Source organism: Acartia tonsa, chromosome 9 (assembly GCF_053477335.1).
Source record: "Acartia tonsa isolate MP-2025a chromosome 9, ASM5347733v1, whole genome shotgun sequence".
NCBI lineage: Eukaryota > Metazoa > Arthropoda > Copepoda > Calanoida > Acartiidae > Acartia > Acartia tonsa.
The window spans coordinates 32,109,317-32,131,255 of NC_137268.1; the positions used below are offsets into that span (position 1 = coordinate 32,109,317).

The 21,939-nt window shown below is 32.1% G+C and overlaps 1 protein-coding gene and 1 long non-coding RNA gene across 2 annotated transcripts in view; one reads left to right on the plus strand and one right to left on the minus strand.

The window, feature by feature from the left end:
- LOC145327493 (uncharacterized) overlaps positions 1 to 21,939 on the plus strand; it is a 55,589-nt gene that overhangs the window by 22,370 nt on the left and 11,280 nt on the right. Inside the window, exons 4-9 of the mRNA XM_080171039.1 lie at positions 3,159 to 3,198; positions 6,238 to 6,308; positions 11,015 to 11,089; positions 18,078 to 18,124; positions 19,952 to 20,029; positions 21,454 to 21,526. Coding sequence (XP_080027165.1) covers positions 3,159 to 3,198; positions 6,238 to 6,308; positions 11,015 to 11,089; positions 18,078 to 18,124; positions 19,952 to 20,029; positions 21,454 to 21,526 — 384 coding nt within the window. The remainder of the gene's footprint in view (positions 1 to 3,158; positions 3,199 to 6,237; positions 6,309 to 11,014; positions 11,090 to 18,077; positions 18,125 to 19,951; positions 20,030 to 21,453; positions 21,527 to 21,939) is intronic.
- On the minus strand, positions 5,836 to 6,069 carry LOC145327829 (uncharacterized). The gene is made up of 2 exons (XR_013882254.1): positions 5,973 to 6,069; positions 5,836 to 5,929 (listed from the first exon to the last, which is right to left on the minus strand). It is a non-coding gene; the product is annotated as an uncharacterized LOC145327829 (long non-coding RNA).

Consider the following 21,939-nt stretch of genomic DNA (forward strand, 5'->3'; position numbering starts at 1 on the left):
TTGCAATTACCCCTCCAAGGATTAAGACAATAGGATAATTACCTTATGTGAAATTGATGCTTAAAGTCGCACCTTAATCGGTCTGGAGGGGGGGGGGCGTTGAACGCCCCCCCCCCTTATTATCTCAGTTCCTATTAGAGCTAGAGGGCTAAAAAATTTTGTGCAAGTCCCATGATTGATAAGGAATTTCCGACCTTAAGTAAGTCAAAGTCAATTTTCGCTTCCTTCACCATTTTATTTAACAACCTTTTTACTTAAAAATTTCAAACAGCTGTAATTTTCTTATCTTTGAAGCTAAAGAAAGTTAACGAATGGATATTCCTTTACTGTCGGAAAATTGCCTTTAAAAGGAAAGGAAAATTAAATGTGGTAGTTTATATGGACGCACTTTAATGCAGCTGTGTGTGCAGTTGAGCACATCAAATCTCATCTTTACCACAAAATCTTTTTTTGTCCTTCTTAATCCTGACATGGGTTTAGACATAAAAACATTTTTAGGCATTTGCACCAAAATTCTTTTAGTTTTAAACTTTTCCAACCATATGTTGGTTTTGACATTTTAAAAAACATATTCGGATTCCTATACTTAAGCATTTTAAGGGTATGTTTAAAAAAGCATATTCCTATACTTTTTCATTATTTTTTGAAATAAATTTTACAACAACTTATATCTTGTTTTGAAATAATATTTTTAACAACTTTAAAATCAAATCATTTTAGGCATCTGCCTTTAGTTTATATTACTTTTTTTTATCTTGTTTGAAATTTGGCATTTATTACTTTTAATATTAAAAACCCTTAAAAAAATGTTTTAATTCTTACCCAAATAAATTAGCTTTCTTAGACCATGCTTAAAAAACTTAAATTAGTTATAATTAACTTACAGAATTTTTTATGAGTGGATACCAATTAGCCCAATATAACCCCCCCCCCCCCCCTCCCATCCAATCCTTTCAAAGGCCAAAGTTTGCATAAGAACTAATCTTGTTACATTACAAATTCATGTCTTTATGATATAGGATTATATTCATCACAAAAAAACTTCAAGAACAGTAGACAAAGATAAAAGTATAGTGAAGATTTCTATAAAAAAAAATGTGTCATATAAATGATGACAGAAAGCCATTTTCACCATTAGCATTACTTGTTTTGTAGTGCACTTTTTCACATGGAATATTTGTTCTACAAATGCTTAGTTTCCTTCATAATCATGTATAAAAGAAATAACATAAGGTTACATTGTGTTTTGTAATGATATTCTTCAGATACAAAACCATTTTAATATACTATATCCTCCACTATTATCCTCCACTATTTTTTTAAAATTTTTTTTGTAACCTTCCTAGGACCTATGAGAAGCTAAATTGTAAAGGAGAACCATATCAGTTCAGCAATTAGCAAAATCTATTGGTCAGGCAGAGATCCTGTCACTTTCTATAAGGATACTAAGGGAAAGAGAAGCCTGTTTTATGTCTGCTAAGATCTCAAAATTAGCTGAACAAATTGTTTCACAATTTTCAGGAATATTTGTCTGTCTGTAAGTATCTTTATGCTGTAACATTGAGTTTCTGTATGCCTTGTCTGTGTTATTATACATCTGTCCATAAATTTGCTTGTCTGTTTGTCTGTTTGTCTGTTAGTTTGCCTGTGATTATTATTGTGTGGGTAATAATGTGACTACATTTCTGACTTTTTTTGCTTTTTCCTTTACAGGGTAGCTTCTCATAGGTCCAGGTAGATTTCTAACTATTTTGGGAGGGAGGGGAAGGTAACACTACCCTCCCAAGAGAAATTGTCAAAAAATATTTTAAAATTGCAGCTATGCAGCATGAGTGTCAAAGAACAATGAATAAGAAACAGCTGATCTTAACATAGACAATCTAATTCTCAAATTAGATTCTTTAAAAGAAAACATTTTAAGTGACGATAAAGGCCTTTGGGGGTGTAGCTGCTAGTAATAAAGAAAGAATATATCATGTACAACTTTTTTTCAAAATTGCTGTGCTTATGACACATTTGTTCTTGTGTATTTATTTGTTGTTGTTAGGTTTCTAAAAGATTTATAGATGAAGTATGAAACTTTTTCTTGGACTTTAGTCTAACTAAACAAGGATGAAGAAATACATATTTAAATTGCAAAGCTAAGATAAACGTAAATTACAAAATCAAGAAAGGTTGGTCATTTTCACTAATCAACAATTCATTTAAGAATAAAACATGCAAAAACTAATTTTACAAATCCTAATAAATTCATATATATTAGCTTTTATAGCATGATCGACTGACAGAAGGACCAGATGCTCTTTGGTAAAGGGACTTAAAGGGTGTTAAAAAAATAACCGATCGCTCACAATTTGAACCACCATAAGTACTTCAAATCTTGGAGATAGACCCCATAATGTTTAGAGTTTTTGATGGAGCACGTAAAGACCTTTCTTTAGACACCTTAACAAGGTTTCTAACTCAATCTATGTCAATTTGACATAAAAAAGACATTCCCATCCAACTTTGAGGCATGACGGCTCTGTCTATTCCTAGTTCTTGATGATTGCCAGGTCTTTCTTTTTTATGCCAAATTGGCTAAGATTGTGCTAGAAACCTTGTTAAGGTGTCTAAAGAAAGGTCTTTACATGCCCCATCAAAAACTCCAAACATTATGGGGTCTATCTACAAGATTTTAGGTACTTATGGTGGTTCAAATTGTGAGCGATTGGTTTTTAAAAAGACAAATTTGTAATAAAATATGCACTTTCGGCGTAGGGCAAATTTCTCTGCAAGGGCTAGGTCTTAAGCTCTAGGACTCTGGAAGGGTGAGTAGATTCAAAATTCAATATTGTTTTCTCATTGTCATTGCTTAGGCATGAATTGTATTATTTTTTATTAGTTTTGGACCAAAACTGTAAGGTTTATATTGAAAAAAGTTAAGCGATTGGTTTTTATTTTAACACCCTTTATCTTCACATAAACCAGTTTATCTTAAAAAGCATCTGATAAAAACACCATTGTCTTCATTGTGTTACAGACTGACTGAAAAAATGAATTATAGAGTTGTCTTGCCTCTAACAAAATGAATTGTAGAGTAGCTTCAACATAAAAAAGTATTGTTTCATTTATAAACTTATAATATATCATTGAATAACATTTTTATTATTTTTCAGTGGTTCCATTATAAAGAAGAAATATACAGATTAATACCAGGTAGAGAAATAACTATTTTTCATCAATGTTTAAATCATTTTTTCAATCTTCAATTTTCTAATCTGTCTGTAGGTCTGCTTGTGAAAACTTATGACTCTGCTCATTATTTAGGCATGCTACAACCATAATTTGAATCAATTTTAAACTTTTCATAAAGATTTATATAAAAGTTAGGTACAATTTCTAATGCCTCAAAAAAATTTAAGCTTACTAAATCATCTTCAAACAATATTGATTTTTATCTTTTTAACAACATTTAAAAGATTATTTCTATAATCAAGTCTTAAATTTAAGTATTTCCATCTTGGGGTTAAGCTAAGTTCTTTTGGCAATACATTTCAAGAGAAAAAACTTGTTTAAGTTCCTAACTGTTAATTTTATAAATAAAAAGGAAAACAGATTGTTTCAATCTTAATCTTTGTAAAAAGTATTTAATACATCAAGTAAAATAACAAATAAGATTAGGTTTAAGAGATTCCAGATCCCAAAAAGATTTAATTTAAAACTCAATTCGGTTTCTTGTAGAATAAGACAAAAACCAAACATTTTATCTTTTTTTTTCAATTGTATCTACTATTTTCTCAAAGAATTTAATTTCAAGAATGGCTTGGAAGCACATTAATATCCACTGGATTAGAACCAGTTCTAAGACATACTGAAAGTTTTCTACCAATATCCAAATTAAAAATCGCAATGATAATGCCAGTTTGGCTAGCCAAGGCCATCGGACACTCTGGGCTAACAAAACTGGTATCAATCTTAGAATTGTTTATATTGATGTCCGCGGAAATCTGTCTTTAAAAAACAACTATTCTTTCTCTTTTCTTCTTTTCCATCCATTTATCCTTTTTTTTTCTTATTCTCTTCATCACTTACAAATTATCTTTGTGTTTCTCTCTCATTTTTTTCTGAACTTTTTCCTTTTTTTCTTTCTCTCACTCTTTCTCCTTTTTAATATATCTTGCTTTCTTTATTTGCTTTTCTTTAAATCCCTTCCCCTTTTTCATGACCTTTATTATTTTTTGCTATTTCTCTGTATTTCCCTCTCTCTTTCTCTTTCTCTCTCTCTCTCCTCTCTCTCTCTCTCTCTCTCTCTCTCTCTTTCTCTCTCTCTTAAAACATATATCTCTTTTCTTTCTTTATTAGATGACTGATTTTCTTTTTATCCCTTCCCCTTTTTCATGACCTTTATTATTTTTTGCTATTTCTTGTATTTCCCTCTCTCTTTCTCTTTCTCTTTCTCTCTCTCTTAAAACATATTTTTTTTTGCTATTTCTTATATTTCTCTCTCTCTCTCTCTCTCTCTCTCTCTCTCTCTTTCTCTCTCTCTCTCTCTCTCTCTCTCTATCACTATCTCTACCTCTATCTCTCTCCCTTTCTCTCTCTCTCTTACTTAAAAGCATATATATCTTTCTTTCTTTTTTACTGCTTTTCTTCATCTCTTTCTATCGTTCTCACTTCCCTTTTTCATTATCTTAATATTTTTCTCTATTTTTTATCTATCTCTCCCTCTCTTGCTGTATAATATATCACTATCTCCCTTCCTCTCTCTCTCTCAGTATCTATCTCATTTTCTTATTTTTCCCATTATTTTCTTTGTAGCTGGTTTCTTTGAATATCTTAATTCTTATTCACCCCTCCATAGCACAAGTTTTAAAGTGTTTATATAAAATAGCTCAACTTATACATTAGTAAATAGCGAAATTAATCTGTATATTTATCACTATTCCTAAGCCGTTGAGGCTACTGCCACTTTAGGTAAAGGTGGGAGCTGGAAGTCGACCCATGCCCATTTTCAAATTATATTTTAAAAACTATTTTTAAAAGTTATAAACCTTCCCTTCACCTCCACGAAGCTACATTGTAAAGGAGAACCATTTCGGTTCAGCGTATTGTATATCATCTATTTTATCTTGATAATTTAAAGTAGAACGATGTCTACCTGTCCGTCCGTCCGTCCGTCTGTCCCTTAAGATCTCGGTAACCACTGAACCGATCAAATTCTACTCTTCAGGGTATATACCTATTGGTCCTGTGGTGGTTTTAAGCTATTTTTTTAAATGGTGGGACACCCCCACCACCCAAAAAAACAAAAAAATCCCCCCCCCCATTTTTTTGTTTATGGGGAAGTTAATTCACATAAAACTACTGGCTGCACCAGTAGTACTTAATTATTTTTGTTTTTTCTTCTTCATTTTTTTTAATTACCTCTTGGGGCAAAGCCCCTAGAGGCTAGGGGCGAAGCCGCTAGTAAATTAAACAGTCGTTAATGATTGAAATAGTCCACGGAAACATTAATAAAATGCAGGTTGATTATTCCCTAATCCAACCTCATACAGATAAATGTCTATGTATGTAATTCTTTAAATGCTTTTTATTCTATCTTGTATGCCTAACCGTTTTTTAGCCAAATTGTATGACCACCGTTTTTTGTGGCATGGCAAAGAAACGATCAACTTCAGACAATCTTCGAGTGGAAATTGTTTTTATTCCAAGCAAAATTGATTTTTTTTAACATTATTGGGATTTTCAATTTTAAGCATTTTTAAAACAAATTGTAGCTGGAAATATTTCAGCAGATAAAAGTAGAATCTTTTAAATACGGACAAATTTAAATTTTTTCTTTTTGAAAAATGGGGTATAGTCCCTTTCGTAACATCGCACCTTATGGGGCGATTCTTCGTATTTTTCACAGTAGCTTTTCTCCTATTTCTAGCCCCTGCGGGGGGATCTAACCCTGCGGGGCCAATTACCTAACCCTGTGGGACAATCACCTAACCCAATATAACCTAACCTAACCTAAAATAACCTATAAAAAGCCATTTTAAAAATACGACGAATCGCCCCTTATGGGGCGATGTTACGAAAGGGACTATTCCCAAAAAATGAATTTTATTTTTTATTTATAGTTCTTCAATCTTACATAATCTAAGGTTTACAAAATAACATTGGAAATACGGACAGACGTTTGAACATAAAATTAAATATACCAAAAAAGAGAAGCTTTGCTACTAAATTAATAATATTATATCAATTTAGGCGCAGACCGAGATTTAAGAACTATGGTGTTTAAATCTGAAACTTATAACATTGATGTCTTCAATTCTAAGGTGAGTTTATATTTGTTGCAGCGAAGCTACTCTAAAAGAATAGAAATAGAAGAGTAGAAGAATATTCTGAACCCTTTTTTCGTCAAATCTAAGAGAGAACATTCCTAGCAGACAAAAGTATTGTTTACTTTCGACTCAAGCTGATGTGGATTCTTAAAAAATGATAGACTCGCTATTCGATAGTGAGGCAAAATTATTTTTGTGAAAAATCATCCAAAAGCACATTAAAAATTTACAAAAATTAAACAAAATCATATGTTAATAACCCTCTTAAGATTTTATTTCATTTTTGTAAATTTTTTTATTCGATTTTGGAGGATTTTTCACAAAAATAATTTTGCCTCACCAGCGAGTTGCCAGCCTAACTTTTTTTTTAAGAATCCAACTTTGTTTCAAGCTTTCAAATTGTAAACGAAATTTTTGGGCAATAAATTCTGATTCCGCAAAGCTTTCTACTAAGAAAATATACTGTTAACAGCTGACTTTTATGTATGTATGAAATGAAAAAAAAACATGCCTTCGTAGGAAAATGTGTACATAATTTCAACCAATGAGATCCAATGTAAATTCTGATGCGATTCTCCTATTGGCTCAATCAGACATTCCCTCTCTTTCTTAGTACCTTTATTTCTAAAAGTGTTCATGTCTTTTATTATGTCGTTCTGTCTGACCTCCTGTAATCTTGCTCCTAAAATCAAATAAATATTATTTACTAAGTATATTTGCGATAACTTTTATTTAATGAAATCTTCCAATAATTAACATGTACAAAACGGCCTGCTTAATTGCTTCAAGATCCATGTCAGATCTATATAGGAAATAAATGTCTATAAATGAGCTCAAGTTTTCCAAGGAGTATTCGTTGAAAACTCATAGTGCTCCAATAATCCATAATAAACTCTCATTGCCCAGAACGATGAGACCCATTATTTTACTTTATTAAAAATAAATTCATTTTTTTCATTCCATGTTGCTATTTACATTATAATGAAGTATTTAATTTCTAATCATAAAAAATAAAATTTAAATTTATAATATAACTAACTTAAGAAAACTCTGTTTTAAAAGAATTCGATTGTGGCGACACTTTGTGTGTTCAAATATTAAACTAAAATTGTAATCATATAATAAACCCTTTGATGATGGTAATGTAAAGAAAAAAATATAATTTAAAAAATCTTTTTAAGATCATTTAAATTATTAAATATTTACTTCCGTTTAAATAGTAATGCCGGGTGAGGAAAATAGATTTATTGAGAAATATATATGCATATAGAAAACTAGCCAATAGGGAGATAGTTATATCGAGCCAACTCTAGTATAATTATATAGTTGAAGTTTAAAAATGTATGTTAAATGTTTTTCTTGTTGCTACCATTTCTAAAACTATTACTGCAAGGTTTGGAATCGATAGGATAATTTTAACAAGCCCAAATTAACGATAAGAGCTGTCCGTTCTGTACTGACTGACGTAAGGAATGAATGTCGCTAATTATAGAAAAGCTTCACTTTTAAAAATGTGAAATGTGTAAATAAGAAGTCTAATAAAAAGAAATGAATGCTGTCTTTTTTTTGTTATCTAAAATGGTAACCATTAGATCAATTCTAAAAGTAAACATTGCATTGTATTTATATGTCCAATATTATCAGGTAGGTAGGAAACATTGGACTGTAAATTGTACTAGAATCTTATTCGCGGGCTTAAATACTTTCTAGCTATGAGTGTCCAAACTCTTAATGAGTTTCTACAAAAGGGGTGATTTTGTTTATCCGAATTGGAGCTGTAGACTTAGATTTAAAAATCAACTAGCCCGAAGACCTTTAATATAGAGAACTCTAAAGCAGATAGGATAGCAAGAATACCAAAAAAACCTAATAGTTATTTATCGGCTCGTATTATAGACAGCTTTCCGTGGATAATAAGAAGAAAAATTTTATGATTAAATCCAGTTTTGTTAGCCCTGACCTTCTTAATTTGTAAATTTTATTTTAAACTCGCAGGTGAATTGTCTGTAATTCGATGCTATAAATGAACTTTTAGTGTGGCTGAAAACCGGTTCTAATTGAGCAGATTTTAATCGGTTTCGAAGCACTACTGGAATATTGTTTCTTCCTTGTTTATGTTGGGATATTTAACTGAATAGCCCATGATTTACTTTGGTGATGTTGTTCTATTTATTTTCTTTCTATCAGAAATCTGGGAATAAATATTAGAGAAAACATTTTAATGAAGGTTAAAGAAAATGGTTTGGGAATAGTCCCTTTCGTAACATCGCCCCATAAGAGGCGATTCGTCGTATTTTTAAAATGGCTTTTTATAGGTTATTTTAGGATAGTTTAGGTTATATTGGGTTAGGTGACTGTCCCGCAGGGTTAGGTAATTGGCCCCGCAGGGTTAGAGCCCCCCGCAGGGGCTAGAAATATGAGAAAAGCTACTGTGAAAAATACGAAGAATCACCCCACAAGGTGCGATGTTACGAAAGGGACTATACCCAATGGTTTATCCAGGGAGGGAGGCGACATTAGACTTTACACAGTTTTATGTTCTCTCATTCGTTGGCTAAAAATATTGTCTTTGGAGACTTTTATTGTTTTTAAACTTTTCCACAAATAATTATAATCTTCAGAAAGGTTAACTTTCCCTCTTATAAATAGTGGTGTAAATTTTATTATTTAAAAAGTATCAGTAGTTATTTAACATAACAATATTCAATTTTTAAAGTCTTTAGTTTGACAATATGGAACTTCATTATTTTGGTAAATTAAGTATAGAGTGTAATCGAGACAACTACCTGGCCTACGTGGTGGAGACCCTTTGCTACCAAATTGCTTTTCTGTTCTTTTGTAGGGACTTAGCTCTGTTTTATTTTCGACTCTAATAGCTGATTATAAAGAACCAATACAAAATCTGGCAGGGTCCCACCCTGTGGACAGAGTTACATATAGCTCAAGCCCCCTCTATTCTTTTATTTCAATATTAAAACTTTGTTTATGATTATAAATATTCCTATCCCAGATAACTGTTTCCTCAGTATTATCATTTATTTGAATTACTTTCCAAAGAATTTTCACAAAAACCTGTAAATTGCATAATAGCAAGAGGCCTCTAGGGGCACGTAAATGTTAAGATCAGCTGTTTACCAAGAAATATTTTTTCGCTGCCTTATAGGGTTAGTTATGATTTTTTGTTTTTTTGTGATTTCTCTTGGGAGGGTGGTGTAACCTCCCCTAAAATACTTATAAACCTTCCCAGGACCTACAAAAAGCTACCCTGTAAAGGAGAACCATATCGGTTCAGCTGTTAGCGAGATCCCAGACAGACAGACGGACATCCTGTTTCTTTATTATAAGGATAAATCAGATTTTATTATCTTCATTTATTTCTAATCCTATTGGAAATTGAAAGTTGTATTTTTAATTAATACAAATAAATCTAAACAATTATGAACAAGTGATACAAGTAGCAAAATTGTGCTATTTTTATTCCAGCAGTAATACAAAAACACCGATATTTAGGAAGCTTTCTGCCTTACCTATAATCTTTTTCTTTGCTTTTGCAAGTCATCTAGGAGGATTTCTGGTGCAATTTTTCATAGGTTTTTATTTATCAGGTGCTTTTCCTCCAAGTGGCTAATAAGCACTGTCGTTCCTTCCCTCCCTCCTAATAAGGAGGAGGGGGGGGGGGGGAGTTTATTCCTGTGAGGGGCTAAATCCTTGCTTAGCTCTAATCTACTTTGAAATTTGAACCTATGTTTTGAAAGGAGAATTTCAAATTTCCTTCATAATGTTCTGTAAACATTGAGACATTTTAAAGCTCATGAAATGAAAGAATCAAAAGAGTTTTACTGCTATAATTCTTTATTTAATAGATGAATAAATTAGAGAAAACGTGAATTATTTTACCCAATAATCTTTAAATTAAATTTTAGTTTGAAAAAAAAAGAATTGGGGCATTTTTTTCTTAGGGGATTTCTCTTAGGAGGGTTGTGGTATCATCCCCCAAAAAGTTATAAACCTTCCCAGAACCTTTGAGGATACATTGTAATGAAAAACTCAATACAGTACAGGCAGATAGACTTTTAGACATCCTGTTAATTCTAAAAGGATAATGAACCTCATTATAAAACTGTCCATTACTCATTTCGTATTTAAATGATACGTGGATCTGAACATGTGTTGGTTATAAAACAAATACAGACAGAATTTTAGACACCCTGTTAATTCTAAAAGGATTACCTACCAAGTAGAGTACCTCGTACGGGCGGGATTACAGTCCAGGACCTTTTCGACTTGGTGTACTGTCTAGGTCCTGGTCCAGCAATCCAGGAGAACTAAGGATGACTGTTACGCACCCTTCTCTGTCCAAACACCCAAGGATATTAGGTTAAGTAACATCCAACAGACAACCAACTCTCTGTGATGCACGACCTTTGTCTGAGAAGTTCCAACTGTGCATGGTAACGAGTTGCGCCTGTTTTGGGCCAAGGCATTCCTCCTACTCTAACTATTTATGTCGCGCATCTGACATAGCAGCAGTAGAAACCATTTTTAACGTCTTTAGTTATGACGCCGTGTCGGCCCGAGATTCGAACCTATCACCTTCCCGACGCCGAGCGGATGCGCTACATGTTGAGCCACGGTCGCGGGTTATTCTAAAGGATAATGAACCTCATTATAAAAGTGTCCATTACTCATTTCGTATTTAGATGATCAGTGGATCTGAACATGTGTTGGTTATGAAACAAATACAGCGACACCATTCTGGACTTTATAAATGTCAGGTAAAAATAATAACGACCACATTAATATCATACCACGCCCCTAGAGACCTCTAGGGGCCCTAGGGGGGGGGGGGAAGAGTCGACCCATTTCAATTGTAGTTTTAGAAAGATATTTTTTTTAAAAATTATTTAGTGGGGTGGATTTTTTTTATGGGTGATTTGTTCTCGGGAGGGTAGTGATACCCTCCCCTAAAATAGTTCGTGATAAAAGCTACCCTGTAAAGAAGAACCATATAGCTTCAGTGGCACAAAGTGAACACACACATACAGACAGAGATCATTTTATTTTATTGTGTAATATGTATGAAAAATCCTATTGGAACTATTTATAGGATTTAATATGAAGGATGTATGATTTTTCATCCGTTATAAACACAATTTTTCCCCTTTTTTACAGGCACACATCCATTTTTTCAGGGCATTATGTGAAAAATATCATGATGTAAAACCACGCACAAATGGGTGTTAATATATTGCACGTGAAATAAATTATAACTACACGAGCATACTTTTAAAAACCCGTCAACAGTGATATGTCAATAGAAGATATAATATTTCTAAAAAATAATGTACATAAATAATGAATGGAACACCAAATATAAAAATGGGTCTATTTTGTTTAAAAGTAAAATAGGTCTGTACGTCCATTTAAATTGCAAAGAAATTGCTATAAGTTAATTAGTGCGTCAATTTTGTTCAACTTTGCTTTTTAGATTAGCTTCATTCTTATGTAGAAAGTATTACTATTGAAAATTAAAGATAAAATTTGAAATTGCTGAAATTTATATTTTTGTAAAACTGGATGAAAACCTGGCACTGTGAAATTAATTCGTCATTGTCAACTGTAGCTTTGTTATACAAAATATATAAAAATGGAAAATATTCAGGGCTCGGCACCCGTGCATAACACACAATTATGCCGCAGGAAAATCTAAGTTTTATACCAAGATCTCTAAATTTGTTTTTTTTAATATGGCAATATCTAAATTATCTATTGAAATTGTTGGATGCCGAGCCCTTAAAATATTATCAATTCATAAAAGAGTTTAGCTTGGCAATTTTCCATGCTTTAATATTTTAAATAAAGAAAATTTAGCAAAATTTTTTCAATATGATTATATGGTTGTATACATATTTATAATTTTTACTAGAGAATATTCCTTATAACTTACTTTGTCTGTCAGTCTGTAACTTTTTGGGAAATACAAACTACTTTTCAAGTTTAACGGCTAAATTTTATGTGAAGATTACTCTTACAAAAGGGTATTCAATGTCCAATCAACTTTGCCCTTTGGCCTGTCAGTCATGCCCTCAAGATATTAGAATTTGATTTATTTGGCTGTTATAAAAGATGATTATCTAAACTCTTTGCCAAAGTGAATCAAAGAGTATACAGAACTCTTAAATAAATAGCCTAATGTTGCAAAATTGTAACTAAAAAAGGAAAACAGAAAGTTTTTAATAGATTATCTGTTTGAAGATACTAGACATGACTACTTACTTATCATCTATTATCTAGTATTTGTTAATACTCAGGCTACTCTGTAACTTTATCATTCTGTATGTTCGTTTGTTCTCAAGGGAAATGAGATTTAATCGATTATTATTAAGGATAGGTGGCTAATTTAAAGTAAAATTAGATTGAAAATCAAGACAATAAAAGGCTTTTTCTATTGAACCACTCAATTCTATGGGGAAATATGATTGCTCCTATATTTTTAAAGATTCTATTAAATGTTCAAAGCATCTACTCTATTATTAACTTTATTCGTCTATTCGTTCGGAAGAAATATAGTTAGGGTTAGTTGTCTGTTAGGTATTGAGTTTCTTAATGTTCTTGGTTTAAAGGTTACTATGCCGTCCTACCTTAGTCCGTAGTACATCATCCTCTTGAGATAATCATCATGTAGGGACTTAAAATTTGACTTAGAATTATACTAATACCTTAAGTTTGATTAACATGTGACTTTTCCTAATTTTTTGGCTCAATATTTTATTCATTAAATCTTGCAATTTTTTCTAATAATATATTAATCATTGTATTATCACGTAATTGTTTATCAAACACGCTGATAAAGTCAAAGGTACGCAAAGTTGACAATTTTAGCAGTTCAAATAACGCAATAAAAAAAATTTTAAAAAATGTATTAATTTATAAAACTTTATTAATATTGGTATAAACTCGTGTTTGTTAATAGAATTAAAATTGAATTGACAAATTTATCAATTCCAATAACAAAATTTATATAAGACATGAATTTTGTATGCTAACTGAAGTAATATTTGTAATATTTAGTATGTACAATCAATCTTCTTAAGCAAACATAATAGTGTTCTTTCAAAACTCGTAGATTTTTTAAAAAAAATTTTATTAAAGGTTTGTTTAATACTTATAACACCGTGAAACTGTTTTTTTTATTGTTATGTACTTTTTGGTAGATTTTTTTAATGAAACAAAGTATCGTTTAATTTTATTTTACTCACTAACCAATAACAGAAATTAATAAGATATCAATAATTAATATATGTCAACGGTAAGTGGGTTTAATTAAGCAATACTTTTGTTCTATAAAAAAAAACAGTTTTTTTCGTCGTAAGGTATTATGTACGGCAAAAGGCACAAAAGAGGACTAGTTTTTTTAAAAATCATTCGATACATGGGTTTTCAGCAAGGTTTAAAACCGGATACTAATCGAATTCGAGCTATTTTAGATATTCTACCTCCATGTTTTTGGTAGTTTTGTGTGAAAACTGTTAAATAAAATTGACAACACTTTGAAAAGTTGTCAAATGTAACAACTGTTTGCTTTTCAAATAATAATGGTTAAAATAGTTACACAACTTTTTCATAATTTAAATTCATTTATGAAAATGTCAAATATGAATTAAATTTAAGTTTTATTTGCAAATATATTTCTTAAAAAACAATCTAAATGAATTGTTATGTCAAGTAAAGAGTTGTTATGCATATCCTTTTATATAAAGTAGTAGGCTTAAGATCTCAACTACTGAACTGATTGACTTCTCCTTTATGGGGAAGCTTCACTTAGATCTTGGAATGGTTTTAGACTGTTTTAGTTAAAGATTTAATCCTCTAGTAATCAATAAGGAAGAATTTGAATCGTGATGAAAAATTTTCGCCAACAGGGTTCTTTTTATTCTAGAAATATCTACTCTATAACCCACTTTGAATCGTTCCTACTAAGAGATAAGACTATAGGGGGCTAGGTGTCGCTTCGGGTACTAGACCTCTTCTCCACGCACCTTGAAACATACTCCGCTTATGATTGCAGTGTAAAGCGACAAGGCGTCACCCCCCCAAACAATTTTGGGGGGGTAAATACCCCCCCCCAAAAAAAATAAAATTTAACTTACCCCCCCCAAAATTTTTACCCCGGGGGTAAATTTTGGGGGGGGTAAACAAATTTTACCCCTGCCAACAGATTTCAGGGGGGGTAATTACCCCCCCCAAGCAAATTTTACCCCCGGGGTAAAAATTTTGGGAGGGTAAAAAAAATTTGCGGCGCGCTCCGCGCGCCATTTTACCCCCCCAAAACCGAATTACCCCCCCCTTAAAAAAATTTTACCCCCCCCAAAATAAAAAGCTTGGACGCCCCTGTAAAGCGACCATTCACCCATCAGACAACCAACTCTGCCTGTTTTGGACCAAAGCATTCCCCCCACTCTAACTATTTATGTCGCGCATCTGACATAGTAGCAGTAAGAACCATTTTTAACGTTTTTAGTAATGTCGCGGTGTCGGACCGAGATTCGAACCTATCACCTTTATATGTCTTCCTATATTCGTTAGTCCCTAATTATGATGTCGACCAGTAGGACTTGGAATGGATTTATCATTACTCGGATCTTACACCAGATTATGATTATTCCAATAGAGTGCCTTTTTGCCCCTCTCTCCCCTCCTACTGGATGAACGAACTGACCTAAATTTGCGACAATTTTTTCCCTGTTATAATATCCATAAATATTCATTTTACTAGGTCAGTCAAGTTCTCTTAGTTACACATGTCTGCATGTCTACATAATTATCTTAAACACTTCAGGAATAAGAAGATATTAATAAAATTTCATTGGTATTGGTGCTTTCCCTTGTTATTTAAATAAAAAATATAACTCAACTCATCCTGATCTAATATACTAATAAACTAATTGTAATTTATTTTAATATAAGGGAGGTGGTTTCAATGCTTTGAGGGAATACACATTTTTACTATTTACATAGAAAACAAACCCTTTCATTGAAAAACTGTTTTCTAAAGTCATTGTATTACATGGGGTTGCACCTGTTTAAAAATCAAGGCATTCCACTTACTTAAACTATCATTGTTATATATTATTGATGTTAAATTATAACAACTTTGAAAGAAAAACAGATTACATTTAAAGCTATTGTTAAGGATATTAATTACAGCAAACTTTATACTATTTTTTGCACATTCCTTAATTCTTAATTTAAATGCACTTATATAAGGTGTATACGAGGGCATCATAGTAGAGCTACATATTATACAGTACACAATACATTTCAGTATGGCTGAGAACCGGTTCTAACCCAGCGGATATTATCCGGTTTCAGAGCTATACTGGAAATATTTTTACTAGTTAAATTTTTGTCTTTACATAGAATCTGATCTATTTCCGCTTTTAAAAAAAACGCGAATCACGATTTTCATGGTTTCAAAGATATTGTTGCGAAATCCCCAATCAAAACATAGAATAATTTCATGATTTTATGGGATAAGATTTGTCTGTACAATTATAAACATCTCAATTGTGATGAACAAAATTGACACCTTAGTTCATGAAAACAATTAAATAAAAATTTGGATACTACTAAACAAAACAATCAAGATGAATAAAAAGTCTTCAAATTGGGTTTTAGGTTACTCAACAGACAACCAACCCTTTGATTGCACGACTTTTGTCTGGAAGTCCTAACTGAGGATGGTAATGAGTTGTGCCTGTTTATGGGCTAAGGCACTCTTACTTTGATAACACGCTCCTGAATCAGCAGAAGTAGTTGCTAGTTTAAACGTCTTAGTATGACGGAGTGTGGTACAGATTAGCACCCGACACCTCCACTACAGCACGCTGACACCAATAACATGACGCCTCGGGTTAAATAATCTATTTTACCTCTAGAATCCTTAACCACCCTCAGTCTTACATTCACATTCAATTTGAATAATTAATTTTCAGGGATGAAGGATTGTGTCAGTAATAGATTAATTCATTTTGTCACTTCATCTTAAAGTTGAATATTCTGTTCTTATTGATATCAACATCCAAAGCATTCTATTATTTATATGACTTCATTGGTTTTAATAAAAAGTGGTCATGGCTGACAAAATAAAAACTCTTTAGGGAGCTCTTATTCTGCAGCTCACAACGTCTGAAAGGCTCTCCTAACCTAACCTAAAATATATTACAATACGCAATAGATATGCGGGGGGGTTTTTTATCAATACAGGTAGTTTGAACTTTCGAGGTCCAATTTCGGTTGCCTTAAAAAATAGCAAAAATAAAATGCTGAACTATGGAACGAGAAAATAAGCAATAACTATTATCAAACTAATAATAATTTTTGCTAGATTTTATTTTTTCTTTACAATTTATCAAATGTAACAAATATTTCAAAAGTTTAACTGCATTTTTGTCAAAAAAGAACAGTTTTAAAATAATATTTTATACATTTGTATATGATGACAGATATAAATAAACCTTTTCTCTTTCTAATCATATGTCATTCTGGGTTGCTTTTTCTGTTTTATAAAACGGCAAAATTTATAATAATCAAAATAGGAAAAGATATAAAATGTTTTTCAAAGATGCTGTGAGTATTGGTGCAAAAAATATGACGTAACAAAAAAAATTAGCCAATGAGAGTCCACTACCATTGCCGCCAGTGGTCAATAACGGCCTCTCATTGGCTAATTTTTTTTGTTACGTCATATTTTTTGCACCAATACTCACAGCATCTTTTTCAAATTGTTCCTAATAGATCCAGCGAATTTGATCAAACAGAACTAGTGGCTACGCCCCTAGAAGACTCTAGGTGCGCTTACGGTAAAAGGGAGGGGTCATTTTTTAAGGAGGTTGGAGATACCTATCCCAAAAATAGCATAAAAATCTTCTCTGGACCATTCAAAAGCTTCACTGTAAAGGAAAACCATATCGGTTCAGCGGTAAGTGAGATCCTTCGCTACAGAAATATAATCTTTCTATTAGATATCCTTATACTAAAGTAACAGGATGTCTATCTGTTTGTCTGTTTGTGTATCTGTGTTTTTGTACCGAAGGATCTAGCTAACAGCTGAACCGATCGGGTTCTCCTTAACATGGTAGATTCTCATAGGTCCCGGGAAGGATTATAACTATTTTGGGGGAGGGTACCACTACCCTCTCAGGAGAAATCCCAAAAATTTGATTTTTTTTACGTTTCTCGATTATAAAAAGATAGTTAAGCGAAACATAAACGTCATACGCAACATAGACATATTTTAAATATAAAAAAAAACATTTAAAGTGCCACTAGAGGCCTCTAGGGGCGTAGCCGTGAGTAATAGGATAAAGCAAATCAATACATACTGACATATGTGTATCTTTCATATTAAAAATTTGTTTCAAATCCTAAGCTAATAATATTTTTTTTATAATTTTCGTTATATGGTAAGAACAGTCTGGCACTAAATTTATTCCTATTCATTGAGCAGACAACCAACAAATTCAAAAGGAAAACATTTCTTTAAGAATTTTATATTTTAAAAACTTTTTAACAGGAGAATTGTCATTATTTAGATAAAGTTTTTTTTGTTCGTTAATATTTCGCTAACCGATTGAGTTTCCAATTTTAGGGAAGCTTCTCATTTTTATTAGACTTCCCCTTTAAAATATAAATCCCAGTTGCTAGGGGCGTAGCCCTTGGTGTACAATAGTTTGAATTTCTACATCGTTTTTATTATTTCAGGTTACAGAAGATTTTCCTCCGTTTGCCTTCTCAGAAGCTGCCTCCAGGTAAGACAATTTATTTTAAGATTTATTATTATACAGAAGAGAGTGTTGTAGTATTTGGGTGTTTGTTTGTCTGTCTGCGTTATGTATAATCATAAACTTGATTTGAAAAAACTTTAAATTAAAGTAATCTACTTCTTGAATGGAGACACACTGAAAAATAATGTTTCGCACGAATGAGCCAAACCTCAGCACCAATTAAACAGAAATTTATTACTAATTTTACTATCTGCAGAAAACTGCCTTGAATATGCGATTAATAGCTATTTCAAACCAAGATTTTTTCTAGGGTTAGCATTTTTTAAGAAGCCTTTTTAGTCAATGCAATATAAGGAATTCGGAAATCTAGTTTTTGAAGCTGGAAGAAATGTTAAAAAAAAAATATTTTCCATTAACCAGCGTTGCGGAGCCGTTTGATTTTGGTGCGGCTCCGGCTCCGCGGAGCCGTCTGTGATGATTGCGGCTTCGGCTTCGGCTCCAGCTCCGGCTCCGACCTAAAATCAAGAAAAACTCGACATATATTTTCCCCCACGTCTATTTTTGACTTTTGAAGGTTTTAAAAGTTCAATTTTTGATAAAAATGGACTTGAAAAACTTAAAAAGGGCATTTGCACATGACAAAACAAAGTTACCAAATTATAATTTATAATAAATCTCTTTATTTATCTAGTCCGGAGCCGGAGCCGTTTTTTAACGAAAATTACGGCTCCGGCTCTAGCAAAATATAGCGGCTCCACGGATCCCGGCTCCGGCTCCGCAACACTGCCATTAACCTATTCCTATTACACTGGCTAATACAATAAGGAAATGACTTTTCGCAAATGTACATAATCCTTTTTTTCTTCACAAAAAGAATACCAATAAGTCTATAATTAGTAGCGCAGCTACAAAACAATTATTGTATGTTTGTACGTTATTAAAATGTAAGTACGTTCAAATTAAGCATCTAAGTGTAGACTATTACTACACAGAATATGAATTAAAAGTATTGTAACTCTATGCTTTTATATAAACTAAGGCGTGTTTAATCATTAATCTGATTTCTTACGCTTAGCTTGTTTTAATGTTGTCATTCGTATTGAAAGCGAAGTTTTTCTATGATTAGGGTCGGTCTGTCCGTACGTCCGTCCGTAATTGTAATTGAGCAGTTTTGCAACAAATTTACTTTCAATTTTATTTTGACTTATACATTTACATTCTTCTTTTTCAATTCTGACACTTTATAAGTGTTAATGTTCGTTTGTCCTACAATTTTATGGATGTTGTGATTCTTGTTATTATTATTACAATTTGGGTCATTCCTGTTGCTATAATTTATTCACATTGATTTACATACACAGAAAGACATGTATTTTTAAAACATTTCTTTTGCTAATAATGGATATAGAATATACCTGGATATTATGCCAGGAGAAAATTTGTCGTTAATTTAGGTTGCTAACATGGAACTCAACTTATTGGTCAGTTCGTTGTTCCAGTAGGAGGGTATGGGATGGGTTAAAGTGAGAACATGGGGTGTATCATTATTTTAGCCCGCTACGTATTTCACTTTATTAGAGAATATGAAAATCTAGTGTAAGATCTAAGTAATAATAAATGCATTGTTCTACTATTTGTTTCAAAGACTATGTGACCTGCGAATGTTGTAAAAAGGAGATAATAGAACCGGGTTGCGCATAGAATAATAAACAAAATTTGAAATATATACCTAACTTATTTGCAGAAAAATGTCTTTTAATCCATGCGAGAATATTTATTTCAGTATATTATTGTTAATTTTTATCAGAAATGGCCCAAAGTTTTATTTTTTATTTTTAATATTATTTTCAGGATGACAGTAATGGTGTTACCAAGCCAACATCCAATAATTACGGGAATCAAACCTTCACCCTACCTACCCGGGGACAGGTATAGTTATTACATCCAATAATTACGGGAATCAAACCCCCACCCTACCCACTCGGGGACAGGTATAGTTATACATCCAATAATTACGGGAATCAAACCTTCACCCTACCTACCCGGGGACAGGTATAGTTATTACATCCAATAATAACGGGTATCAAACCCTCACCCTACCTACCCGGGGACAGGTATAGTTATTACATCCAATAATAACGGGTATCAAACCCTCACCCTACCTACCCGGGGACAGGTAAAGTTGTTTCACGCATTGTATTATAAACAGCTTTCCGCAGATGTAAAAATGTACAATAATAAAATTGAAACCAGTATTTTTAGGCCTGAGATGCCGAAGGAACAAGTTAAAAAACTGCTTTTAATCTTATGATTGTACATTTTTGTATTCGTAGAAAACTGAATATAATACGATACGATACATGATTTTTCAGTATGGCTTAGAAGCTGGCCTAATCCAGCGGATATCAATCGGTTTCGAAGCCATACCAGAAAAGATATTGCCAACATCACAGGAGCCCTTGCGGGTTGCCTAACTCTACTACTAGCTAATGTGCCTACCTAACCTAACAAATAATAATTTTTACATATCTAATCTACTTATCAATTTTATTTTATGTATTGAGATAAAGAGGTTAACTATAAATATAGAATAATAGAAGGAGGGAACTTTGAACTGTACATTATACTGGTACCCAAAGTTTTATCAACATTCATATAGAATATTTGCACTTCTATCATATCTTGATTGGTTGGTACAAACTAGCAGTTTCCAAACTTTTCAACCAATATTTTTTCTTCTTCAGAAAGGGTAATTTTTGTTCATCGACATTAATTTGTTTGAACCCTTAAGATTCTTGCATTGTAACAGGGAAAAATCAATGGAAGACAAATTATTCTATGCACTCATCTTTTAGTATTTTTTTGAGTTTTCGGAGAAGAATAATTTTTGCTCCAAAAACTGTTTTCTGCGTATATATTTTTTAATTTACTTATTTTATTAATAAAACCAAGTTTTGCTAATTTCATAGTGAATATTAAATTTGTAAAGTAAGTGAAAATTATTCAGGGGTTGAGTAATGAGAAAATAACATTAATAAAAGATAACAACAATGCTTTGCGGTTTTCCTCATATCATCTAAACACAAATAATTTTAGGTTACGTTAGGATAAGCAAAGGTTCGATAACCCCGCAAGGATATTACCCCGTATGGATAGAGCCCAGTTGGGTTAGATCTGCAAGCAAGGATCCGAAATATTTTTAAAAATAAAAATGAACATTTTAGAGATTTTTAGATTATGTATGAATATCCACGTGTTTATTTAACTACTATTAGGATCATTTTTGGTTATTCAACTACAAAAATTCATAAAATATTCCTTTATTCCTAAAATAATATTTGTATTAATTTCAGAGTGAATATTAATTGTACAAGTCGGAGAAGTTATCCAGCCCCCACTCTAGTCTGGTATCTTAACAATAAACAGGTAAACTTTTATCTCAGGGATATAAGGATAGGTTAATATGAGAAGATATCCAGCACCTACTCTAGTCTGGTATCCTAATAATAAACAGTTAAACTTTTATCACAGGGATATAAGGATAGGTTAATATGATAAGATATTCAGCACGTAATAATTTGTAGCTCACTTTATTCTAGATACACTACAATTTCTTAAATGAATTAAGAAAAGATATGCTATTAGAAGTATATAACCCTCACCCCCCTAACAAAAAAAAGAAGATAGAAAAAAAACATTGAAATAGAAATGAAAATTAATGGAATTGTAGCTGTTCTTCAGGACTCAATTATCTTTGTACTGTGCTATTATTATCCTTCTCTGAAAAATGTAAATTTATTATGTTGACGTATAATGTTTAATGTAGTATTTGCTTGCCT